Below are 17,223 nucleotides of genomic sequence, written 5' to 3'. Positions count from 1 at the left end.
AAATGTCCTCTAAAATTAACATTTATTTGCAACATAGTATAGCAGACTGTTACATGATCAAAAACAAATTAATTTTAGCCAAAAAAAAAAAAAAAAAAAGTCTCTGTTTTGAATGTCTGGGGTCGCCAGAAATTTGTGATGTTAAAATGGGGTCACAAGCCAAAAACTGTTGGGAACCACTGCTTTTTGGTCTGTATTCCTAATTTAGCATCCTATAAATGTGCATTATGTATAATATCTGATGCATATATGAGGTATGGGGACTGTTAGTAACAACCTTAAAGCCAAGTTTCCACAAATGTCCATAAAAAGGCTCCAGAGTCACTAAATGTGACATGACAAAGCTGTTTCTGCAGCTTTAAAGGCTCCTGTCTGTTCCCAAACTGCAGCTGATGGTTCATTATGAGGCGCTTTAAGATTTAACAGGTCGTTTGGGGTCCTCGTGCCTGACAACACATCTAAAATCCAGCCTCTACTGCGCCTGCTCAGCAGTTCAGCCTCTCCACCTTAACAAAACCCACCCTTTCAGCCGCACCATGAGGCAATGTTGCGAAATCGGCGGATGCCACGGAACATTTCCACGTGTCAGCACAACTGGGTGAGATGTGCCGGGAGCCGGAGAGGCAGGGGAAAGTCACAACTTTACAACATGAGCTCCATCCTCTGAGTTAGAATGAGCTGCGTGTTTTTATCTGGAGTGGACCGTGCGTGTGCGCTCTGGTAGGGGAATCCCACAGTGGCATCATCCACAGACAGACCCTTGTCCCAAATCAGATATTATTATTCAGTCATTCATCAGATCACTCCCCTTGTTCTCCCAATGGTCAGTTTCATACCTGGCGACCACCTCCTCCGCGCGCCATGGTTATCCCACCCCCATCAGCATTATTTAAATAAACCTGACAGGAGCTGAATACTGCTGCTGGCAAAGTGGGATTCCATTTTTAAACTCCTCAGATTACTTTATAGGCTTCCTGTAACTAACCAGAGACCACCATGGATGGAGGTATGGACAGGACAGAGCACACCCTATTTATTTATTTATTTATTTATTTATTTATTTACTTATTTACTTACTAACTTACTCATTTACTTATTTATTTATTTATTTATTCATTTATTTTTAACTATTAACTCATTCTTCAATATTCTTTAAGTCTGATGACACCAGAGCTGTCACGTGTTTTCTGTGGTAATTGTTTACTAAGCTTGTGGAAGTAATCCCGCAGTGAATGTGGGGCTGGAATGTGTCACAGACTCAGTGGACCTGTCAGATGGATCCCTGAAACGGATCAGTCTGACGTGTTGGGTGCGTGAAGTAAAAAAAAAAGTAAAAAAAAAAAAAAAAAAAGAGGACAGTAGAGACGCAGACCGTAGTTTATAACAGCCTTCATTATTAGAAGCCTATCACTTAAAATACGTTTCAATGGGATGGATGGAAAGAGGTCAGTACGCATGCTCGTATATGTCAGAAAAAAAAAAAAAAAAAAAAAAAAAAAAGATTAATACCTGGTTGTAAAGTTGTCTATTTGAGAAATGCCTGCCAGTGTTCAGAATTGTTGGCTCAAACTGCAGAACATTTCTAGAATAATGTGAATACTTTGTGTAAACAGTGAAATGCTGTTGGTTTTTATTAGAACTGAGTACAGGTTGGCTCTGCTAAAGCCTCTAGAATTGGTGGCGCTGTTGCAAACCATCCACATGTTCAACAGGGAAAAGTAGAACTCCAACAGCACTACCTGAAGAAGCAGGTTTTATTCCTTCTTTGGTTCACTTTGGATCATGCGTAAAGTTGCGGAGATATTCCACAGAGAGAGCGCGTGATTTGATAACAACACTTAAAAACAGCTTTTATGGTAAGACAGACAGAATCTGTTTAAACTGTGCCAGTCTTGTACTGCAGAAGGTGAAAGTTACATAACTGAGTGTGTCTCTGGGTCCACTGTGGATCGTGTTATTGAATGCATACTATTGTGTACATTGTAGTTGTGTCCCACGCGCCAGAAACTCTCGTGTGGTGCACCGTGGAGTGGTTTTTTGGAGCATGCATTACAGAGTTCAGGATTTTCTGACACACTGGTGGAAAATGTAGTGTAATCTAGTTCATCTGTGTTTGTCCCGAGTGTATTGACATGTTTGTGTTTGTGTTTTTGTCCTTGTGTAAGTTGTTGAGTTTAATGTATGTTAAAGTCCAGTGATGGAACACGCCCAGACTATGAGTGTGTTTGTCTGTGGGAACAAGTAATGATGGACAGTACACATATACAAACAAACACTGAATGCATTATTTACTAAAATTACATTATTCTGCATTTTCTAAAACATTTGATAATGCAAGTAAATCTTGTGCCAGAATAGAGTGTTAATAATATTCTTTCTGACAACAGGCATGCAAATGTATTTATTTTTATTTTTTTATGATGTTTAGGTATTTTATAATGTTTTGTTGTTTTTTTTTACTGCACTGCAAAAAATCTAAATCTTACCAAGTGTATTTTTCTTATTTCTAGTCAAAATATCTCATCACACTTAAAATAAGACATAATCACCTAAAAAGTAACTTTTCAGTGAGATATAAGAACTTACTTTTAGACAGTAGATCTTGAGTTTTTATCTGTTTTATCTGTTTATCTGTTTTGTTGTGTTTTTCCTCATGCCTATATTTTTATTGCTTCCCTGCTGTAATGCTTTTAATGTTTTATGTAAAACACTTTAAATTGTCTTGTACATGAAATGTGCTATATAAATAAGCACAGCCTTGTCTTGCCTTGAACATTTTTTTTTTCAAGAAATCTTACCAAGATAATTTTCACTTCACTCCATTGGCAGATATTTTTTTTCTTGAATTAAGCAAAAAATCTGCCAGTGGAACAAGTGAAAATTATCTTGGTCAGATTTCTTGAAATAAGATTTTCAAGCTCTATTGTCTAAAAATAAGTTCTTATATCTCACTGAAAAGTTACTCTTAGATGATATTTTAAGTGTGATGAGATATTTTGACTAGAAATGAGAAAAATTGGTAAGATTTTAATTTTTGCAGTGTGTATAGCACTTTGGGCATCTGTGATTAAAGCACTCTGAAAAATAAGTTGGAAAGTTGGATTTGAAAATATTCCGTTTCAGAAAAACTAGATGGTGCACAACTTTACCTCAAAGGTCAGTCAAGGCAAATCAGTCAAGCCCTAGAGCAGAACTTGTATCATAGAACGACTTTATCAAAGCTGGATCAAAACTAGATGGAAGCAGCAGACGTCTCATATCACTGTGCAGTCATTTTTAAGGATAGCTGCAGTCAGATCCACTAATATTAACCTTTGTAACAGACGCAACTTGGTTCAAAAGTTATATATTAAAGTAATGTATAAAATATTTTCCAACTCAGCATAGATTTTTCATGTTTAACCTTTGATGTCCCACTGCTATTTTTGTGGTGACTTCCAAAACAGTTTTTGTCTATATCCAACCTTTCCTAAGTAATTTATCATAATTTATTATAATATTATTACATTTTATAATGAAAAGCAGGTATTTTCCTACATTTAAGTCACTGATCATATAAATGCACATGAAACCTCAAAGTCAAAGGTTATTTTATCAAAAGGAAAAACTAAAGAAATGACTTTTTCAGCAAATATATCTTTAACTGAGCATAACCACTGTCATTTATTAAACTACACAGGTTTTATTGGTAAATCAATGTATTAGGAAATCACAGTGTTTCCATGTTTAATATGGCACCACTAAAAGTTCAGCAGGTCACATCTGATGATAATAAAAAGCTGACAAACTGCATTTTATCTGAGTTATTTGCATGTACTGATAGGATTAGTGGTTGAAAAGTTATTAAAAATTTTAGATCAGTAGATGTTTTTGGTTAGGTTAGCTCTTTAAGGGTTAACTGAGTGGATGTTCAGCGACGTATTGGTTTTAATCGGTGTTAGAGGTGTTAGATTTTGATGCATCTTGCTGAAGAATGAAACAGCATGACAAAAATGAAGCACAGGGTTTCATCCTCTTGGTGTAATGAAGGTTACTATAAATAGTAAAGTATTATTTGTATCCATAGATACATTTTTGCATTTTTAATTTTACCTTGTATTTATTTATTTTTTTTACCTGTATATGTGCTTATATATCATACATATTCTTATCTGTAATATAGAGTTAGCTTTTTGAATATTTTAGTATTAATTGCTAGTATTTTAATAATATTTGTATTAGGGCTGACTCTGAACGTCTCTGGAAAAGCATTTCGGGCAGTTTGTCTGAGTAGAGTTACCGTCACACGCGCAAATTTGCAGTTGATCCAGTAGTGACAGGCAGCAGAACCAACCCATAAAGACAGAAGACACTAAACAGCACGTTGGCCCTCTGGATGGAAATATGAGCAGAAAAAAAAAAAAACAAGACGGAACAGTTGTTTCAGGTTGTTTTGTTTCAAGTAATTTTGTTGAAACTTTTGAAGGTGTTTACTAAACACGTTAAGTGCATATATATTCCCTTCTTTCTTGAGTCTGTTCATGCAAAATGAAACGCGATTAGTATAGATTAAAAATGAATATTTAATCGTGATTGATCGAAATTAATGCACAGCAACCCTGTGATTAGTCGATTTAAAAAATGTAATCCTTTGGCAGCGCTAATTTGTATATATTATATTTTATCTCTGTAGTTTTTGTATATTGGAATTTTTCCTTGTGGGACTAATAAAGGCATATCTTATCTTATCATATCTTATCTTATCTTATCATATCTTATCTTATCTTACTGCTAATATTTTTCAATATTTTGTGTGATATTTTTACATAGTCTTTTTTGCACTTTGTTTGCTGCTAAACAGAAACAACTGCTAAACTGATTTTCATTCTTCCTGTAACAGTGAGAACAAAGATCTATTCTATTCTATTCTATTCTATTCTATTCTATTCTATTCTATTCTATTCTATTCTATTCTATTCTCTTAAAGTGAAACTACTCTTTGTGCTTCACAGTTCGCAGCAGCATGACAGAGTTTTGGAAGGAGCACTCTAAAGCTGCCACGGTGGAAGAGATGATGTTGGACTCTCGAGCCAAGGAGCTGACTCAGCAGGAGCTGCCGGAGATCCTGTCTCTGCTGCCCTGTCTGTCCAAATGTAAAATGCTGGAGTTGGGAGCTGGCATCGGGTGAGTGCACAACAAGTACCTGTAGTGGATCTATATCAATTTCCAGGGCCTTGTGAGGTTTGGATACTGACCAGCTGGACAGTGCAGCATACGATACACAATACCCATTCAGTGCTTTATTCACACAAATCGTACACGTACACAGTCAGAACATTTGATGGAAAAGCTTTTAGAAGATGTGTGGACTCCACCAGCAGCAAACAGGCAGCATTTTAACACTATGTCAGCGATAAGAGTAGACTAATGATACCACAACAGACGCTTCTATTTTACTTCAAAACTCTCCTTAATTTAATATAGAATAAAAATGTTTACAAACAGCTGATATTAGAAAAATGTGTGTTGCACCGATGCATTATGCACATAAACAACTGCAAAACTATTACACTTGTATTATACAGCGAACACATCATATAGTAACTTATCATAAGTGAACAGTAATGAACTAATTTCATAGTAAAACCAGTTCAAACATATAGTGACTGAAAAACATATTCACATGCAAACCATTACAGTGTTTAAATACTTCTAAATAATGAACATATCATTGCAAAAGTCTGCCTCTAAATGTGGAAATATCCTCCTGAGACTCAGCAAAGCCTTTTTGTCTGCTCCTCTGTAGTGGACAAAAGATTCACACTTTTACCTAAAAAATGATGTCCATTGTAAAGGACATTCCATTAAAAAATAAATAAAAATGTAAATGTATCTGAAAACACAGTTGCATTATGCAGTTTCCAAACAAGACAACAGTTTAATGTAAAAAAGCTAAATCTTTCACTTTCCTGGGTCTCAGGAGGATATGTGTATTTGTCTTTGAAGCACAGCGTATGATGTGCCTAGATAAGTACTTCAACACATATATAACTATAACATTATTATACATGAATGGAGTGGCAGCAGCAGCAGATGACAGCTGCCTCAGAAGTTTTACATCTCCATCTTTAAAAAAATACTTTTATAGAAAAATCAAGGCTGCGATTTTACAATGAGAGCCTAATACAGGGTGACCCAAAAAAACGGGAATTTTTGAAGTGCTTATTGGCAGACATGAGCAAGTGGCAGCACTGCGAGACAGTGACCTTGAGCAAGTAAACACACCCCCATTTTAGTAACCATGGATTTTTTGAAAATGAACAGGGGATCTTAGTCACTGTCACTGCGAATCGTTACGTGGAGATGTTACAATCCTTCATTACACCTGAAATGAACAATTTTCCACACGTTCAAGAAACCTGGTTTCAACAGGATGGAGCGACATCACACACTGCACGGCAATCATTGGAGGCTGTGCGAGAATTGTTCAGTAACCATGTGATCTCAAGATTCGGTAATGTTCCCTGGCCCCGTAGATCGCCAGATTTGTCCGTTTGTGATTTTTTCTTGTGGGGCTATCTCAAGAGTAAAGTGTACACGACTCGACCAAGAACTCTGGATGAGTTAAAACAGAGAATTCAGGATGAAATTCACAGTATCCCAGCTGAGATGTTGCAGCGGTCAATGAGGAATCTCAACAGCAGATTTCAAGAATGCATTCATACAGGAGATAATTGCATTCGTACAGGAAGTAATTTTTAAAAAATGAAAATTCCATCATTGTTTCTTAAATGGCATGTTTTAAGGTTTCAATTACTATGAATAAAATATTTTTCTTCCATCACTCTTGGTTTTATTGGATTGTTAAAAGTTCCCGTTTTTTTGTGTCACCCTGTACATGGACCATAAGACAGATATAAATGTATTGTGATGAGGTACACCTTTTTGTTGTATTTCTCTGCATTGACAGCACAACAATAAGGCACTGAAGTGCATGTTTCCAAACATTTTGAAGATGTAATTATGTATTGACATTAAAATTTGTGGGAAGGACACCATGGAGCAAATAATGATAGAGTTAAACTTCCAGTGTTGATCTTCCAGTGTTGATCCAGTGTTGATATTTTATTGAGGGCGGCAACTTAACCCTTTCATGCACTGTCCACTCCAGTGGACAGTTCTTCTCCAGCTGTTCTCTTGTATATTAATGGGTTTTGTTGTTTTAGTTCCATATCAGCCAACACAGTGGACGCTTATGCACCATCCCATACACTGTAATTCAGATCATTACTGTAACTTTACTGTTCTTGATAAACCTGATCTGCACTAACATGTTTGAGTGTAAATCAATTGTTATTTGTTAGACAAGAAGGGTTTTTTTGCATATTATCTCCATGAAGTGAGTAATTACTAGCATTAGAATATGTTAAAATGTGAGAAGACATCAGATTAGCAGCATTAAAAATGTTTTTATTTCATTGTTTTCATATCACTTTCTGATATTGGGTTTTAAACACATGTTTCTTTACCTCAAAAATGAAATGCATGGATATTTTTGTAACTCCATAGAAAAAAAAAACTCGATCGCATTGTGTTTTTCATGGCTAAACACTGAAGACAAAAATCTTGACTAAGGTTCTCATAATTCGTGCATGAAAGGGTTAAAGATAATATGTTGATCATAATAAAGCAGGCATAATATTTACTACATATTATTACAAGTCTTTTATTACACATTTTATGATTCTATGAAGCCTCACAAATCCTGTGAATATGTGTGTGTCTGCAGACGTTACACCAAACACCTGGTGACCAGGGCTCAACATGTGATCGCTGTGGACTTCATGGAAAACTTTGTGGAGAAAAACAGGCAGGACAATGGTCACCATAGCAACGTTACCTTCCTCCAAGCTGATGTTACAAAGCTGGAGATCCCGGAAAATAGGTTTGTGTTTTTATTTACGACCTTGTCTTTGTGGCTGATTGGATCAAATGGAGAAAAGAGACAAAAATGTGAAAAAAAAACAACTGTCAAAACCTGTATGTCGTCCCATCCCTCTATTTGCGTCTTAACGACAACAGAAGAAAAGATGCTTTTCCAGGATTATTTTGCCATACACTGATTTTATGTATATTCTCACTGTTTGGTCAGCATTGACTTTATCTTCTCCAACTGGCTGCTGATGTACCTGAGTAATGAGGAGCTACAGTCCTTCGTAGAGAAAATGATCAGCTGGCTCCGGCCCGGAGGATTTCTGTTCTTCAGAGAATCCTGCAACCAGCGGTCAGGTACAGAGACATTCTACATTTTTTTCAGACATCTATAGAAACAGATCAACCATATATAGAAAGCAGACAATAAGTTTTGACTTGAATTCAAGCTTCTGATGCAAAGGAATAGGTGACATTTTTGGAAATACTATTATCGATCCCCTTAAAAAACACAATATAGACTTAATATCCAGTAATATCATCACTTCTGTCAGTGTGTGTATTTACCGGCTCCGACCCTGCTGTTTTACCTAAAATCTCTATGTTTCTTATTTTGCTGTATACGATGTGGGTGTGGACCTTAGCTGATGTTTTTGTTATGTCTAAATAATAACAACATAATTGCCTCCAGAACATTTCTGTCGAGTTTTGCAGAATTATGTGTTTTTTTACAATATAATTGCAGTGACAGAATCAGGAAATAACATTGTGTTTTACAGTTTCTCTGCACATGAAAATTACATATATATATATTAACCCGTAAAGACCCAGTACTAGTTTTGTGTCAGTTTCCAAATGATTTTTTCTCCCTAGTTAACCTTTTTTAAGTGATTTATCACCATTTATTCTAATATCATCATCTGTATTTTGCATTTTTCACTGTAAATCATGTGTTTTTATATATTTAATTTCCTATATTTAACATAGATGTTCATGAAATCTTAGAGTTGATTTCAAAGGTTATTATATTGAGTGAGAAAACTGAAGATAAAGTGACTTTTTCAGCAAAGATATCAATAAGTGAACATAAAAACAAGTGTGTCCATCCACTGTCGTTGATCAAACTCCATGGGTTTTACTGGTGAATCAATGTTGTAGAAGATGACGGTGTTTCCATGCTCAAGATGGAGCTTCTGAACGTCCAAATGGGTCAAATCTGATGACCATGAAAAGATGACAAACTCCATTTTACACCAATTATTTACATGTATTGATAGGATTAATGGTTCAACAGGTATTAAACATTTTAGTTCGGTAGATGCTTTTGTTCATCGGTGGAGGTTTGGGTCTTTCTGGGTAAATCTAATGAAGATGTGTGTTCTTTTTATAGATGTGTGTGCACCTTTTATATGATGTCTTTTTTGTTTATGTAACTTCAGTGGTTGCTTTTACATGGTATAAATTGGGTAATGTAGTGTCAGTATGTCTTCTATGATGTCTGTAATTTGTCTTGTTATGTATTCTATTCCTGTACAGGGTGGGGAAGCAAAATTTACAATATTTTGAGGCAGGGATTGAAAGACAGTGTATGACCAATTAGTTTATTGAAAGTTATGAGAATTTATTTGCCACAAGAAAATGTACATAATAGAAAATGTTTTTATTCTATGTGTCCTCCTTCTTTCTCAGTAACTGCCTTCACACGCTTCCTGAAACTTGCGCAAGTGTTCCTCAAATATTCGGGTGACAACTTCTCCCATTCTTCTTTAATAGTATCTTCCAGACTTTCTCGTAATAGTTTTGCTCATAGTCATTCTCTTCTTTACATTATAAACAGTCTTTATGGACACTCCAACTATTTTTGAAATCTCCTTTGGTGTGACGAGTGCATTCAGCAAATTACACACTCTTTGACGTTTGCTTTCCTGATTACTCATATGGGCAAAAGTTTCTGAAAAGGTATGGATAATAGTGTTAGGTATGATTATGACATCAATATATGTTTGGTTTCAAAACAATTGACGTAGTGTCTGCTGAGAAAAAACAACTAAATGTTCATTGTAAATTTTGCTTCCCCACCCTGTATGTATAGCCCTATTGTGGGAAAATGCAGTGAATCAAGACATTGATTACTCCAAAACATAAATGAAGATTGCATAAGTGCATTCCTTTTAGACTTTATAAATAAAATTGCACCAGGCAGGTTTGACAAAAACACTTTAAATATACAAAGCCTGTTATTGAAGTTTACAATGAAATTATGTATAATGAAAAGAACCAACAGGGGGCGAAAGAGATGCATTGTAAGAGTGTCAGTCCAAGCTGAACCTCCTGAGACGCAGCAATGCATTTTTGTCCACTGTACGGGACAAAAGACAGGGACAGGGACAATTTTACTTAAAAAATGCTGTCCGTTGCACAGGACATTGCATTAGACCACAGGTGTCAAACATGCGGCCCGGGGGCCAAATCTGGCCCGCCAAAGGTTCCATTCCTGCCCGAAGGATGAAAGTGCAAAAATGAACCTGAACAGTCAAGGTTGTCAAAAATCCTTTAGGTTCAGGTTCCACATACAGACAATGTGATCTACAGTAAAAATAACAACACAATAAACCATAAATAATGACAAGTACAAATTTTCTTTGTGAAAAATTATGTGGAAAAAATTTAAGTGAAAAAAATAACATTACACTGAAAATATTTACATTTACAAAACTATTCTTTCACAATAAAATGCAAATAAATACATAAGTAAAAACAAAGATGAACAACCCGAAATGTGCAATTTCAACAATATTCTGCTTGGTACTAAATGTTTTGTGCATTTATCACTGTGATCTGGAGTTGTGTTATTAATAAGAGATGGAATATTGTAAAAATTGTTCAAATTTTAGTTCCAAACTCCAAAATTTTAACAATATTCTGCCCGTTACCAAATGTTTATGTAACATTGTGTGTAATGCACATGTATAAATAATAAGTCGAGACATAATATTGTTAAAATTGCACTAATTTTAGTTTTTTTCAGGTTATTCACATCATTTCTGTAAAATGTAAATATTTTCATAATTTAATTGGAGTTTTTTTGTACTAAAAAAAAGAAAAACTTGGATTTGTCATTATTTATAGGTTATTAAGTCATTATTTTACTGGTCTGGCCCACTTGACATCAAATTGGGTTAAATATGGCCCCTGAACCAAAATGAGTTTGACACCCCGCATTAGAAATAAATAAACAAATCAAAATAATTTTTAAAAATGTATCTGAAAATACTGTTGCATTATGCAGTTTCCTATCAAGACAATTGTTTAATGTAAAAAAGCTAAAATTTTCACTTTCCTGGGTCTCAGGAGGATATATCTTGTATCCAATATATTATATTAAAATGTCAACCTGTTCTTTCCCCTTTTACATTGAATAGGAATAGGGCAAAATGTGTGTTTTGTTCAGGTGTGATTTCTGCTTCTTATATAAATATTATATCAACATGTCTTCCTCGTGTGATCATTTGCACATGCTGTGATATGTTTCTCTAATGAAGTAGAATAAACTCATGTCTTTTTATGAAGGTGACTGTAAGAGGGACTTCAACCCCACCTGTTACCGCACCCAGGCACAATACAGCCACATAATGACGTCAGTCCAAGTGAAGGACCCAGAGAGCTCACAGAACTTTGGTTTTGATATTGTGCTGAAAAAACAAGTTCAGACTTATATAGAGGTAACATTCATTAACACTTCCATCATATTTTTAAATTTAAAATTTTTATTTCATATTTTTATTTTAGGTGTAAACTAGAACCGTGTGTTTATTTCTGTGTTTCTTCTCGTGTCTTCATGTCTTTGTTTTCTTCTTGTTGAAGATGAAAAACAATCCAAATCAGATCTGCTGGCTGCTAGAGAAGGTTCTCCGCTCCTCAAACACAAACAGTAAATTTAACACCTTCCAGCAGTTTCTGGATAACCAGCAGTACACCAGCCGCGGCATCCTGCGATATGAGAAGATGTTTGGGGCAGGTTACGTCAGCACAGGTGGTCCTGTCACCACCAAGGTAGGAAAAGATCTGCACCCCATGCATTTGTAATATATCACAGTAAGAATCACTTTTACAGTCACTGAACTCTGCCAAGTATTTTATCATTGTCCACAACCACATGCTCCCTTCTGCACATGCTCTGTTCCATTCAGGTCAAAACCAGATGTTTCAGTGAGATAACGTTTGTGTCTATCTGATGCAGCCACACCTGTTGAAACACACAAAAAAAATTCCACAAATACTTCATGCTAATATGTGGGTAGAGCGAGTTATCCAATGACCGAAGGGTCAGCGGTTCAAATCCTACCTCCAACTGTCCACATGTCAAAGTGTCCTTTGGCAAGATACTGAACAATAAACTGCTCCCAGTAGGGCATGGCAGCAGCTGCCTACTGGTGTATGAGTGTGAATGGGAGGCTTTGTAAAGTGCTTTGGGCACCGTAAAAGTGTGGAAAAGCACTATATAAGTTTATTTATGATGTTTGAGATCATGCACAATTTTAAGGATGTACTGTGTATCACACTAAACACACTGAGAAAAATGAAATAACCAGTAAAAAAGAATTGACAAACTAGAACAACAAACAAAAAACTAGACCAAAAAATGAATGATACTAGCCTACTACCACTACTACTACCACTACTACTACTACTACTACTAATAATAATAATAATAATAATAATAATAATGATAATAATAATAATAATAAAAATAATTTGAATAATTTGAAAAATAACTCAAGGAAGGAACATTGACATGACAGTCTCGATAATGTATTAACCTGAAAAGTAGTAAACCATGAAATATGTAAAAGTCTACTCTGGTATTTCATCTCCACTTATATGGCGGGTGAAAAGGAAAAGAAGACGAAAGGGGGAGGGGGGGTCTTATAGAGAAGGTCTTGTAATGAAAAAACATAGTGATAAACATACTCATAATGTAATAACAGTCGTAACAGTAACTACATCTTCACTCCTACCATAGCAGCAGTTTAAGTCAGACTTTTTTACAAAATTTTTTTTAGATTTTTACTAAAATGGCTTCTTTCTATAGATCAGATTTTTTTATTTAGTGCGTTTAGTTTGTTTTTAAAGGCTTTGTGTGTGTGTGTTTTTCTTGCTGACGCAGGAGTTTGTGAGCTTGTTGAACTTGAAGCCCGGTCAGAAGGTCCTGGACGTCGGCTGTGGTATCGGTGGAGGAGACTTCTACATGGCAAAGGTTAGAGTCAATACACCTGCTGTATAAACACTGACTGAAGAATGTTATATTAGTGGAACTAAATGTGGTCAGTCTTATGTTTTCAGACCTTTGGAGTGGAAGTGTTGGGTATGGACTTGTCAGAAAACATGGTGGACATCGCCATGGAGAGGGCAGTCAGTGAGAAGCTGCCGTCGGTGAGTGTGAAGACCCTCCTTTTCTGAACCATCACAGATTAATAGTTTGATAATAAAAGCCCTAATGTCTCCTGTTCTGCCACAGGTCCAGTTTGAGGTGTCGGATGCCACTAAGAGGACATTTTCAGATGCTTCTTTTGATGTGATCTACAGCAGAGACACCATCCTGCATATATCTGACAAACTGGCTCTTTTCAAGCGTTTCCACGTGTGTTTCCATATACTTTTAATCAGCTGTAACCTCTTGACCGATTTGTGTCTTAACCCTTTCATGCACAAATTATGAGAACCTAAATCAAATTTTTTTTCCTGAGTGTTTTTATTCCTCTTTAGGCATGAAAAAAAAAACAATGCGACTGAAAATTTTCCTCTGAAAAAATAAATAAAAATAAATAAATAAAATAAAAATAATTGAAAAAAAAAAAAAAAAAATACATTTAAAAAAATAATAATGAAAAAAAAAAATTCTTATGAACCAATTTTTCATGAAGTTGCAAAAATGTCCACTCAGCTGGACACCACACGTTTAATTTTTGACGCACAGAAACATGTATTTACTGATAAATTGTGTGAAAACTATGGGGAGGGCTTGTAATTCTGGGGGTTTATGATCAGGAGAGATCTACATAATGTTACCAATTCATGTCAGAAAAGATATGTAATGTCTTGAAACTTTAGTAAAGATATGTGTAAAAAAACAAAAACAAACAAACAAACAAACAAAAAAACGAAAAGAACAACAAAATCCATGAATATACAGGAGAACAGCTGTAGAATAGCTGTCCACTGTTGTGACCACTATGCATGAAAGGGTTAAACTATCCTGAATATAAAGTAGAATTATTAGAAGTTTTTGTTTATGTCAGACACAGATTATGTTGGTCTCTTTAGTGCCAGTTTATTTTGTTTGACTTTATCCTCTTTGTGTTCAGTCATGGTTAAAACCTGGAGGAAAGCTGTTGATCAGTGACTACTGCTGTGGAGAGAAACCTTGGACGCCACAGTTTGAGGCCTACGTTAAACAGAGAGGCTATATCCTTTATACACCACCTCAGTATGGCAAGGTAAATGTTAGAGGTCGACCAGTATGGGGTTTTTCTAAGGCTGATGCCGATTTTTAAAAATTTGGTCAGCTGATGGCCAATATCTACGGCTGATTTTTGAGGCCAATATTTAAGGCTGATTTTTTTTTTTTCTTTTTAAAGCACATTCACCGTAAAATACAACTGAAACACTCTGATAATTAAGATTTTTATGCAGCTATATAAATGAAATTATTAATATACATACACATAGTACTCTTTTAACATTTATTGAACTTCAGGTGCTGCCCACACAGGTGCCTGGTCAAATATATTATAACATTTTTATTACTGATCAAATATTGGCTTTCAAAAAAAAAAAATTAAGGTTGACGGTCAATATTGAAAAAAATCAATATGTCGGCTCAACATGTTGGCCGGATGATATATCCATCTACCTCTAGTAAATGTATACAAAAGCCTTATTTATGAACTATGAAATACAGACCTTGATACTTTTACCAAATACATGATGGGAAACTTGAACATGAATTGTTGTTGGGTGTCGATAATGAATGGCCCTCAGTATTATACATTATACATTGTATCTTATTTTGGCATCGATCCAGCTGATGTCATCATGTCTATGCGTGTGTTGATGTCAGCATATCAATTGCCTCTATATATGTGCCAAGTTTGGAGTAAATTGAAACAAAATTGATGTTTTTATAGAAGTGAAATTTTGCCCATTATAAGTAAATGGGAGAAGAAAAAAGATTTTTAAAAAATCAATGAAAAGTTTGAACTTTGACCTCCTTTTCCTAAAATGTAATCACATCTATTCTTGGTCACTGGCAATCTATAAACTCAATTTGGTGTGAATTCAACCAATAGTTTTGCTGCTACAGACATTTGAAATTTCACCCAGTCTAACTAAATAGGGGGAAAAAACTTTTTTTTTTTTTTTTTTTTTAATTTATGAGAAAATTTGAACTTTGACCTATTTTCCCCAAAATGTAATGGGATCTATTCTGGATCTCTGGCAATCTATAAACCCAATTTGGTATGAATTCCACCAATAGTTTGGCTGCTAGAGTGTTAACAAAAAAACAAACAAATCAAACCAAAGCAAAAACAAGAAAAGCACTCAGAGAGTGCAGACCTCCGCCAGGACAGATCTGCCTCCTGTGGGTGCATGTTTGTTTGTTTGTTAGCAAGATAACTCAAAAAGTTATGGATGGATTTGGATGAAATTTTCAGGAAATGTTCATGAAATGCCCCCCCACCCCTGATCACCACCAAAATTTAATCATTTCTTCCTTGTACCAGTATCAACATTTCCTGAAAATTTCATCCAAATCCGTCCATAACTTTTTGAGTTATCTTGCTAACAAACAAACAAACAAACAAACACACACACACACACACACACACACAAAGCAAAGCGATCACAATACCTCCTGGCAGAGGTAACAATACCCCTTGTCTGCCCTTCAGGGTAATAACCACTTCCCTGCTGCTTTGTCCTGTTGGTCCACATCCAAAGAATAAATAGAAGTACAGATGACCTGACACTGTTTCATGCCACTGTAGAAACATCTTCAGAAAAACCCTGTGTGATCATATGTTTTTATGAGTAGTTAATTTATTACTGTTGTACCAGAAGCAGTAGCTAGTAATAAATACACCACTACCAGAGTACTGTAGTACTCATCCCATCCCTCTACCTGTAGTTCATTCAGGAGGCTGGTTTCTCCAACGTTCGGGCAGAAGACAGGACAGCTCAGTTCATCAAGGTGATTGAGGACGAGCTTCAGAGAGTAGACGCCATCAAGGATGAATTCATTGAGGTCAGCACGTACACCAACACACACCAACACCTACAGAAACAGTAATTCTGGATCTGTTTTCTAATTCCATACCTGCTATTGTGCCCGGCAGGAATTTTCAGAGGAAGACTATTTGGCAATCGTCAATGGATGGAGAGAAAAGCTGGGGCGTTCCAGAAGTGGAGACCAACGATGGGGGCTCTTTCTTGCAACAAAATAGCGATTGATCTAAAGATGTCAACAAATAAAAAAAAGGAAAAAAAAGAGAAAACTCACATTCTTTATTTTCTTGATAATGCTTTTGACTTTGACCAGGTGTTTTAAGGGCATTGACAAGAATACATAGATTATTAATAAATATTCTAATAATTTATTTAATAATATATTGTAAGTTTTCAAAAAAAACTTTACATGAAAAAAATGTTCATCATGATCTACCACGTGTATAATAATCATTATTAGTATGATTTTGTTGTTAATAAACATAAAAGTACTTAATGCTGTAAGAGTTTTTTCCCATTCCATGCTAATATGTATAAAAATACATATATTGTTCCATTCTTAACTGTGAAAGACATTATATAATGAATTCAAGACCTCCAGGATATACAGAAGATTACATCAGAAGCATTTATGTACATGTAAAGGTACGTAGTATTAGAGTGTAACTGATGACTTCATTGCACAAGTTTTAGTGCTGATGTCATGTCTGACTTCAGGAAGTGGTTCAAAACTAGTTTGACTCGTTCAACGAACAGGAGCAGATAGAACTGGCCACACACCCACAACCTGCCAGGAATTAAACATAAATAAAAGATCCCATGCAGGTTCATACAGCAGGCAGCTATCTTCCAGCTCATGGTATAACAGCCTCTTTGTGTGTGATTTATATCTGGAATATATCACCTTAAATATTAAAACATCACCATTTACATATTGAAGATAAAGATAACAGGATGTTTGTTTGTTTCCATTACCTGTTGGAGAAAAAAAAAAAAAAGATCAGCTTTGTTGCATCCTTTAACTCT

At 35.4% G+C, this 17,223-nt stretch overlaps 1 protein-coding gene across 3 annotated transcripts; it reads left to right on the top strand.

Annotated features, from left to right (window-relative positions):
• Positions 1 to 931: 931 nt before the first annotated feature.
• On the top strand, positions 932 to 16,515 carry pmt (phosphoethanolamine methyltransferase). 3 transcript variants are annotated; one of them, XM_030146434.1, is made up of 12 exons: positions 932 to 1,006; positions 4,992 to 5,163; positions 7,769 to 7,924; positions 8,132 to 8,268; positions 11,482 to 11,633; positions 11,776 to 11,964; positions 13,079 to 13,168; positions 13,255 to 13,344; positions 13,430 to 13,552; positions 14,277 to 14,408; positions 16,100 to 16,216; positions 16,308 to 16,515. In XM_030146434.1, exons 1-12 carry the CDS (start codon positions 997 to 999, stop codon positions 16,413 to 16,415), a joined length of 1,476 nt encoding a protein of 491 aa, XP_030002294.1. In that variant the 5' UTR covers positions 932 to 996; the 3' UTR covers positions 16,416 to 16,515. The 3 variants fall into 3 exon arrangements, with proteins under 3 accessions (XP_030002294.1, XP_030002293.1, XP_030002295.1); XM_030146433.1 differs by lacking the exon at positions 932 to 1,006 and adding an exon at positions 1,336 to 1,445; XM_030146435.1 differs by lacking the exon at positions 932 to 1,006 and adding an exon at positions 1,719 to 1,856.
• The last annotated feature ends 708 nt before the right edge of the window (positions 16,516 to 17,223 follow it).

Source organism: Sphaeramia orbicularis, chromosome 10 (assembly GCF_902148855.1).
Source record: "Sphaeramia orbicularis chromosome 10, fSphaOr1.1, whole genome shotgun sequence".
In the NCBI taxonomy this organism is placed as follows: domain Eukaryota; kingdom Metazoa; phylum Chordata; class Actinopteri; order Kurtiformes; family Apogonidae; genus Sphaeramia; species Sphaeramia orbicularis.
The sequence above is the reverse complement of the archived record's forward strand: the minus strand, read 5'-3'. Positions and strand labels throughout refer to the sequence as shown.

Excerpts from the sequence above, each read along its gene's own strand:
- pmt (XM_030146433.1), top strand. Across the intron at positions 11,965-13,078 it reads GTGGTCCTGTCACCACCAAG|GAGTTTGTGAGCTTGTTGAA; the intron begins GTAGGAAAAGAT and ends TTGCTGACGCAG. Across the intron at positions 13,345-13,429 it reads TCAGTGAGAAGCTGCCGTCG|GTCCAGTTTGAGGTGTCGGA; the intron begins GTGAGTGTGAAG and ends GTTCTGCCACAG.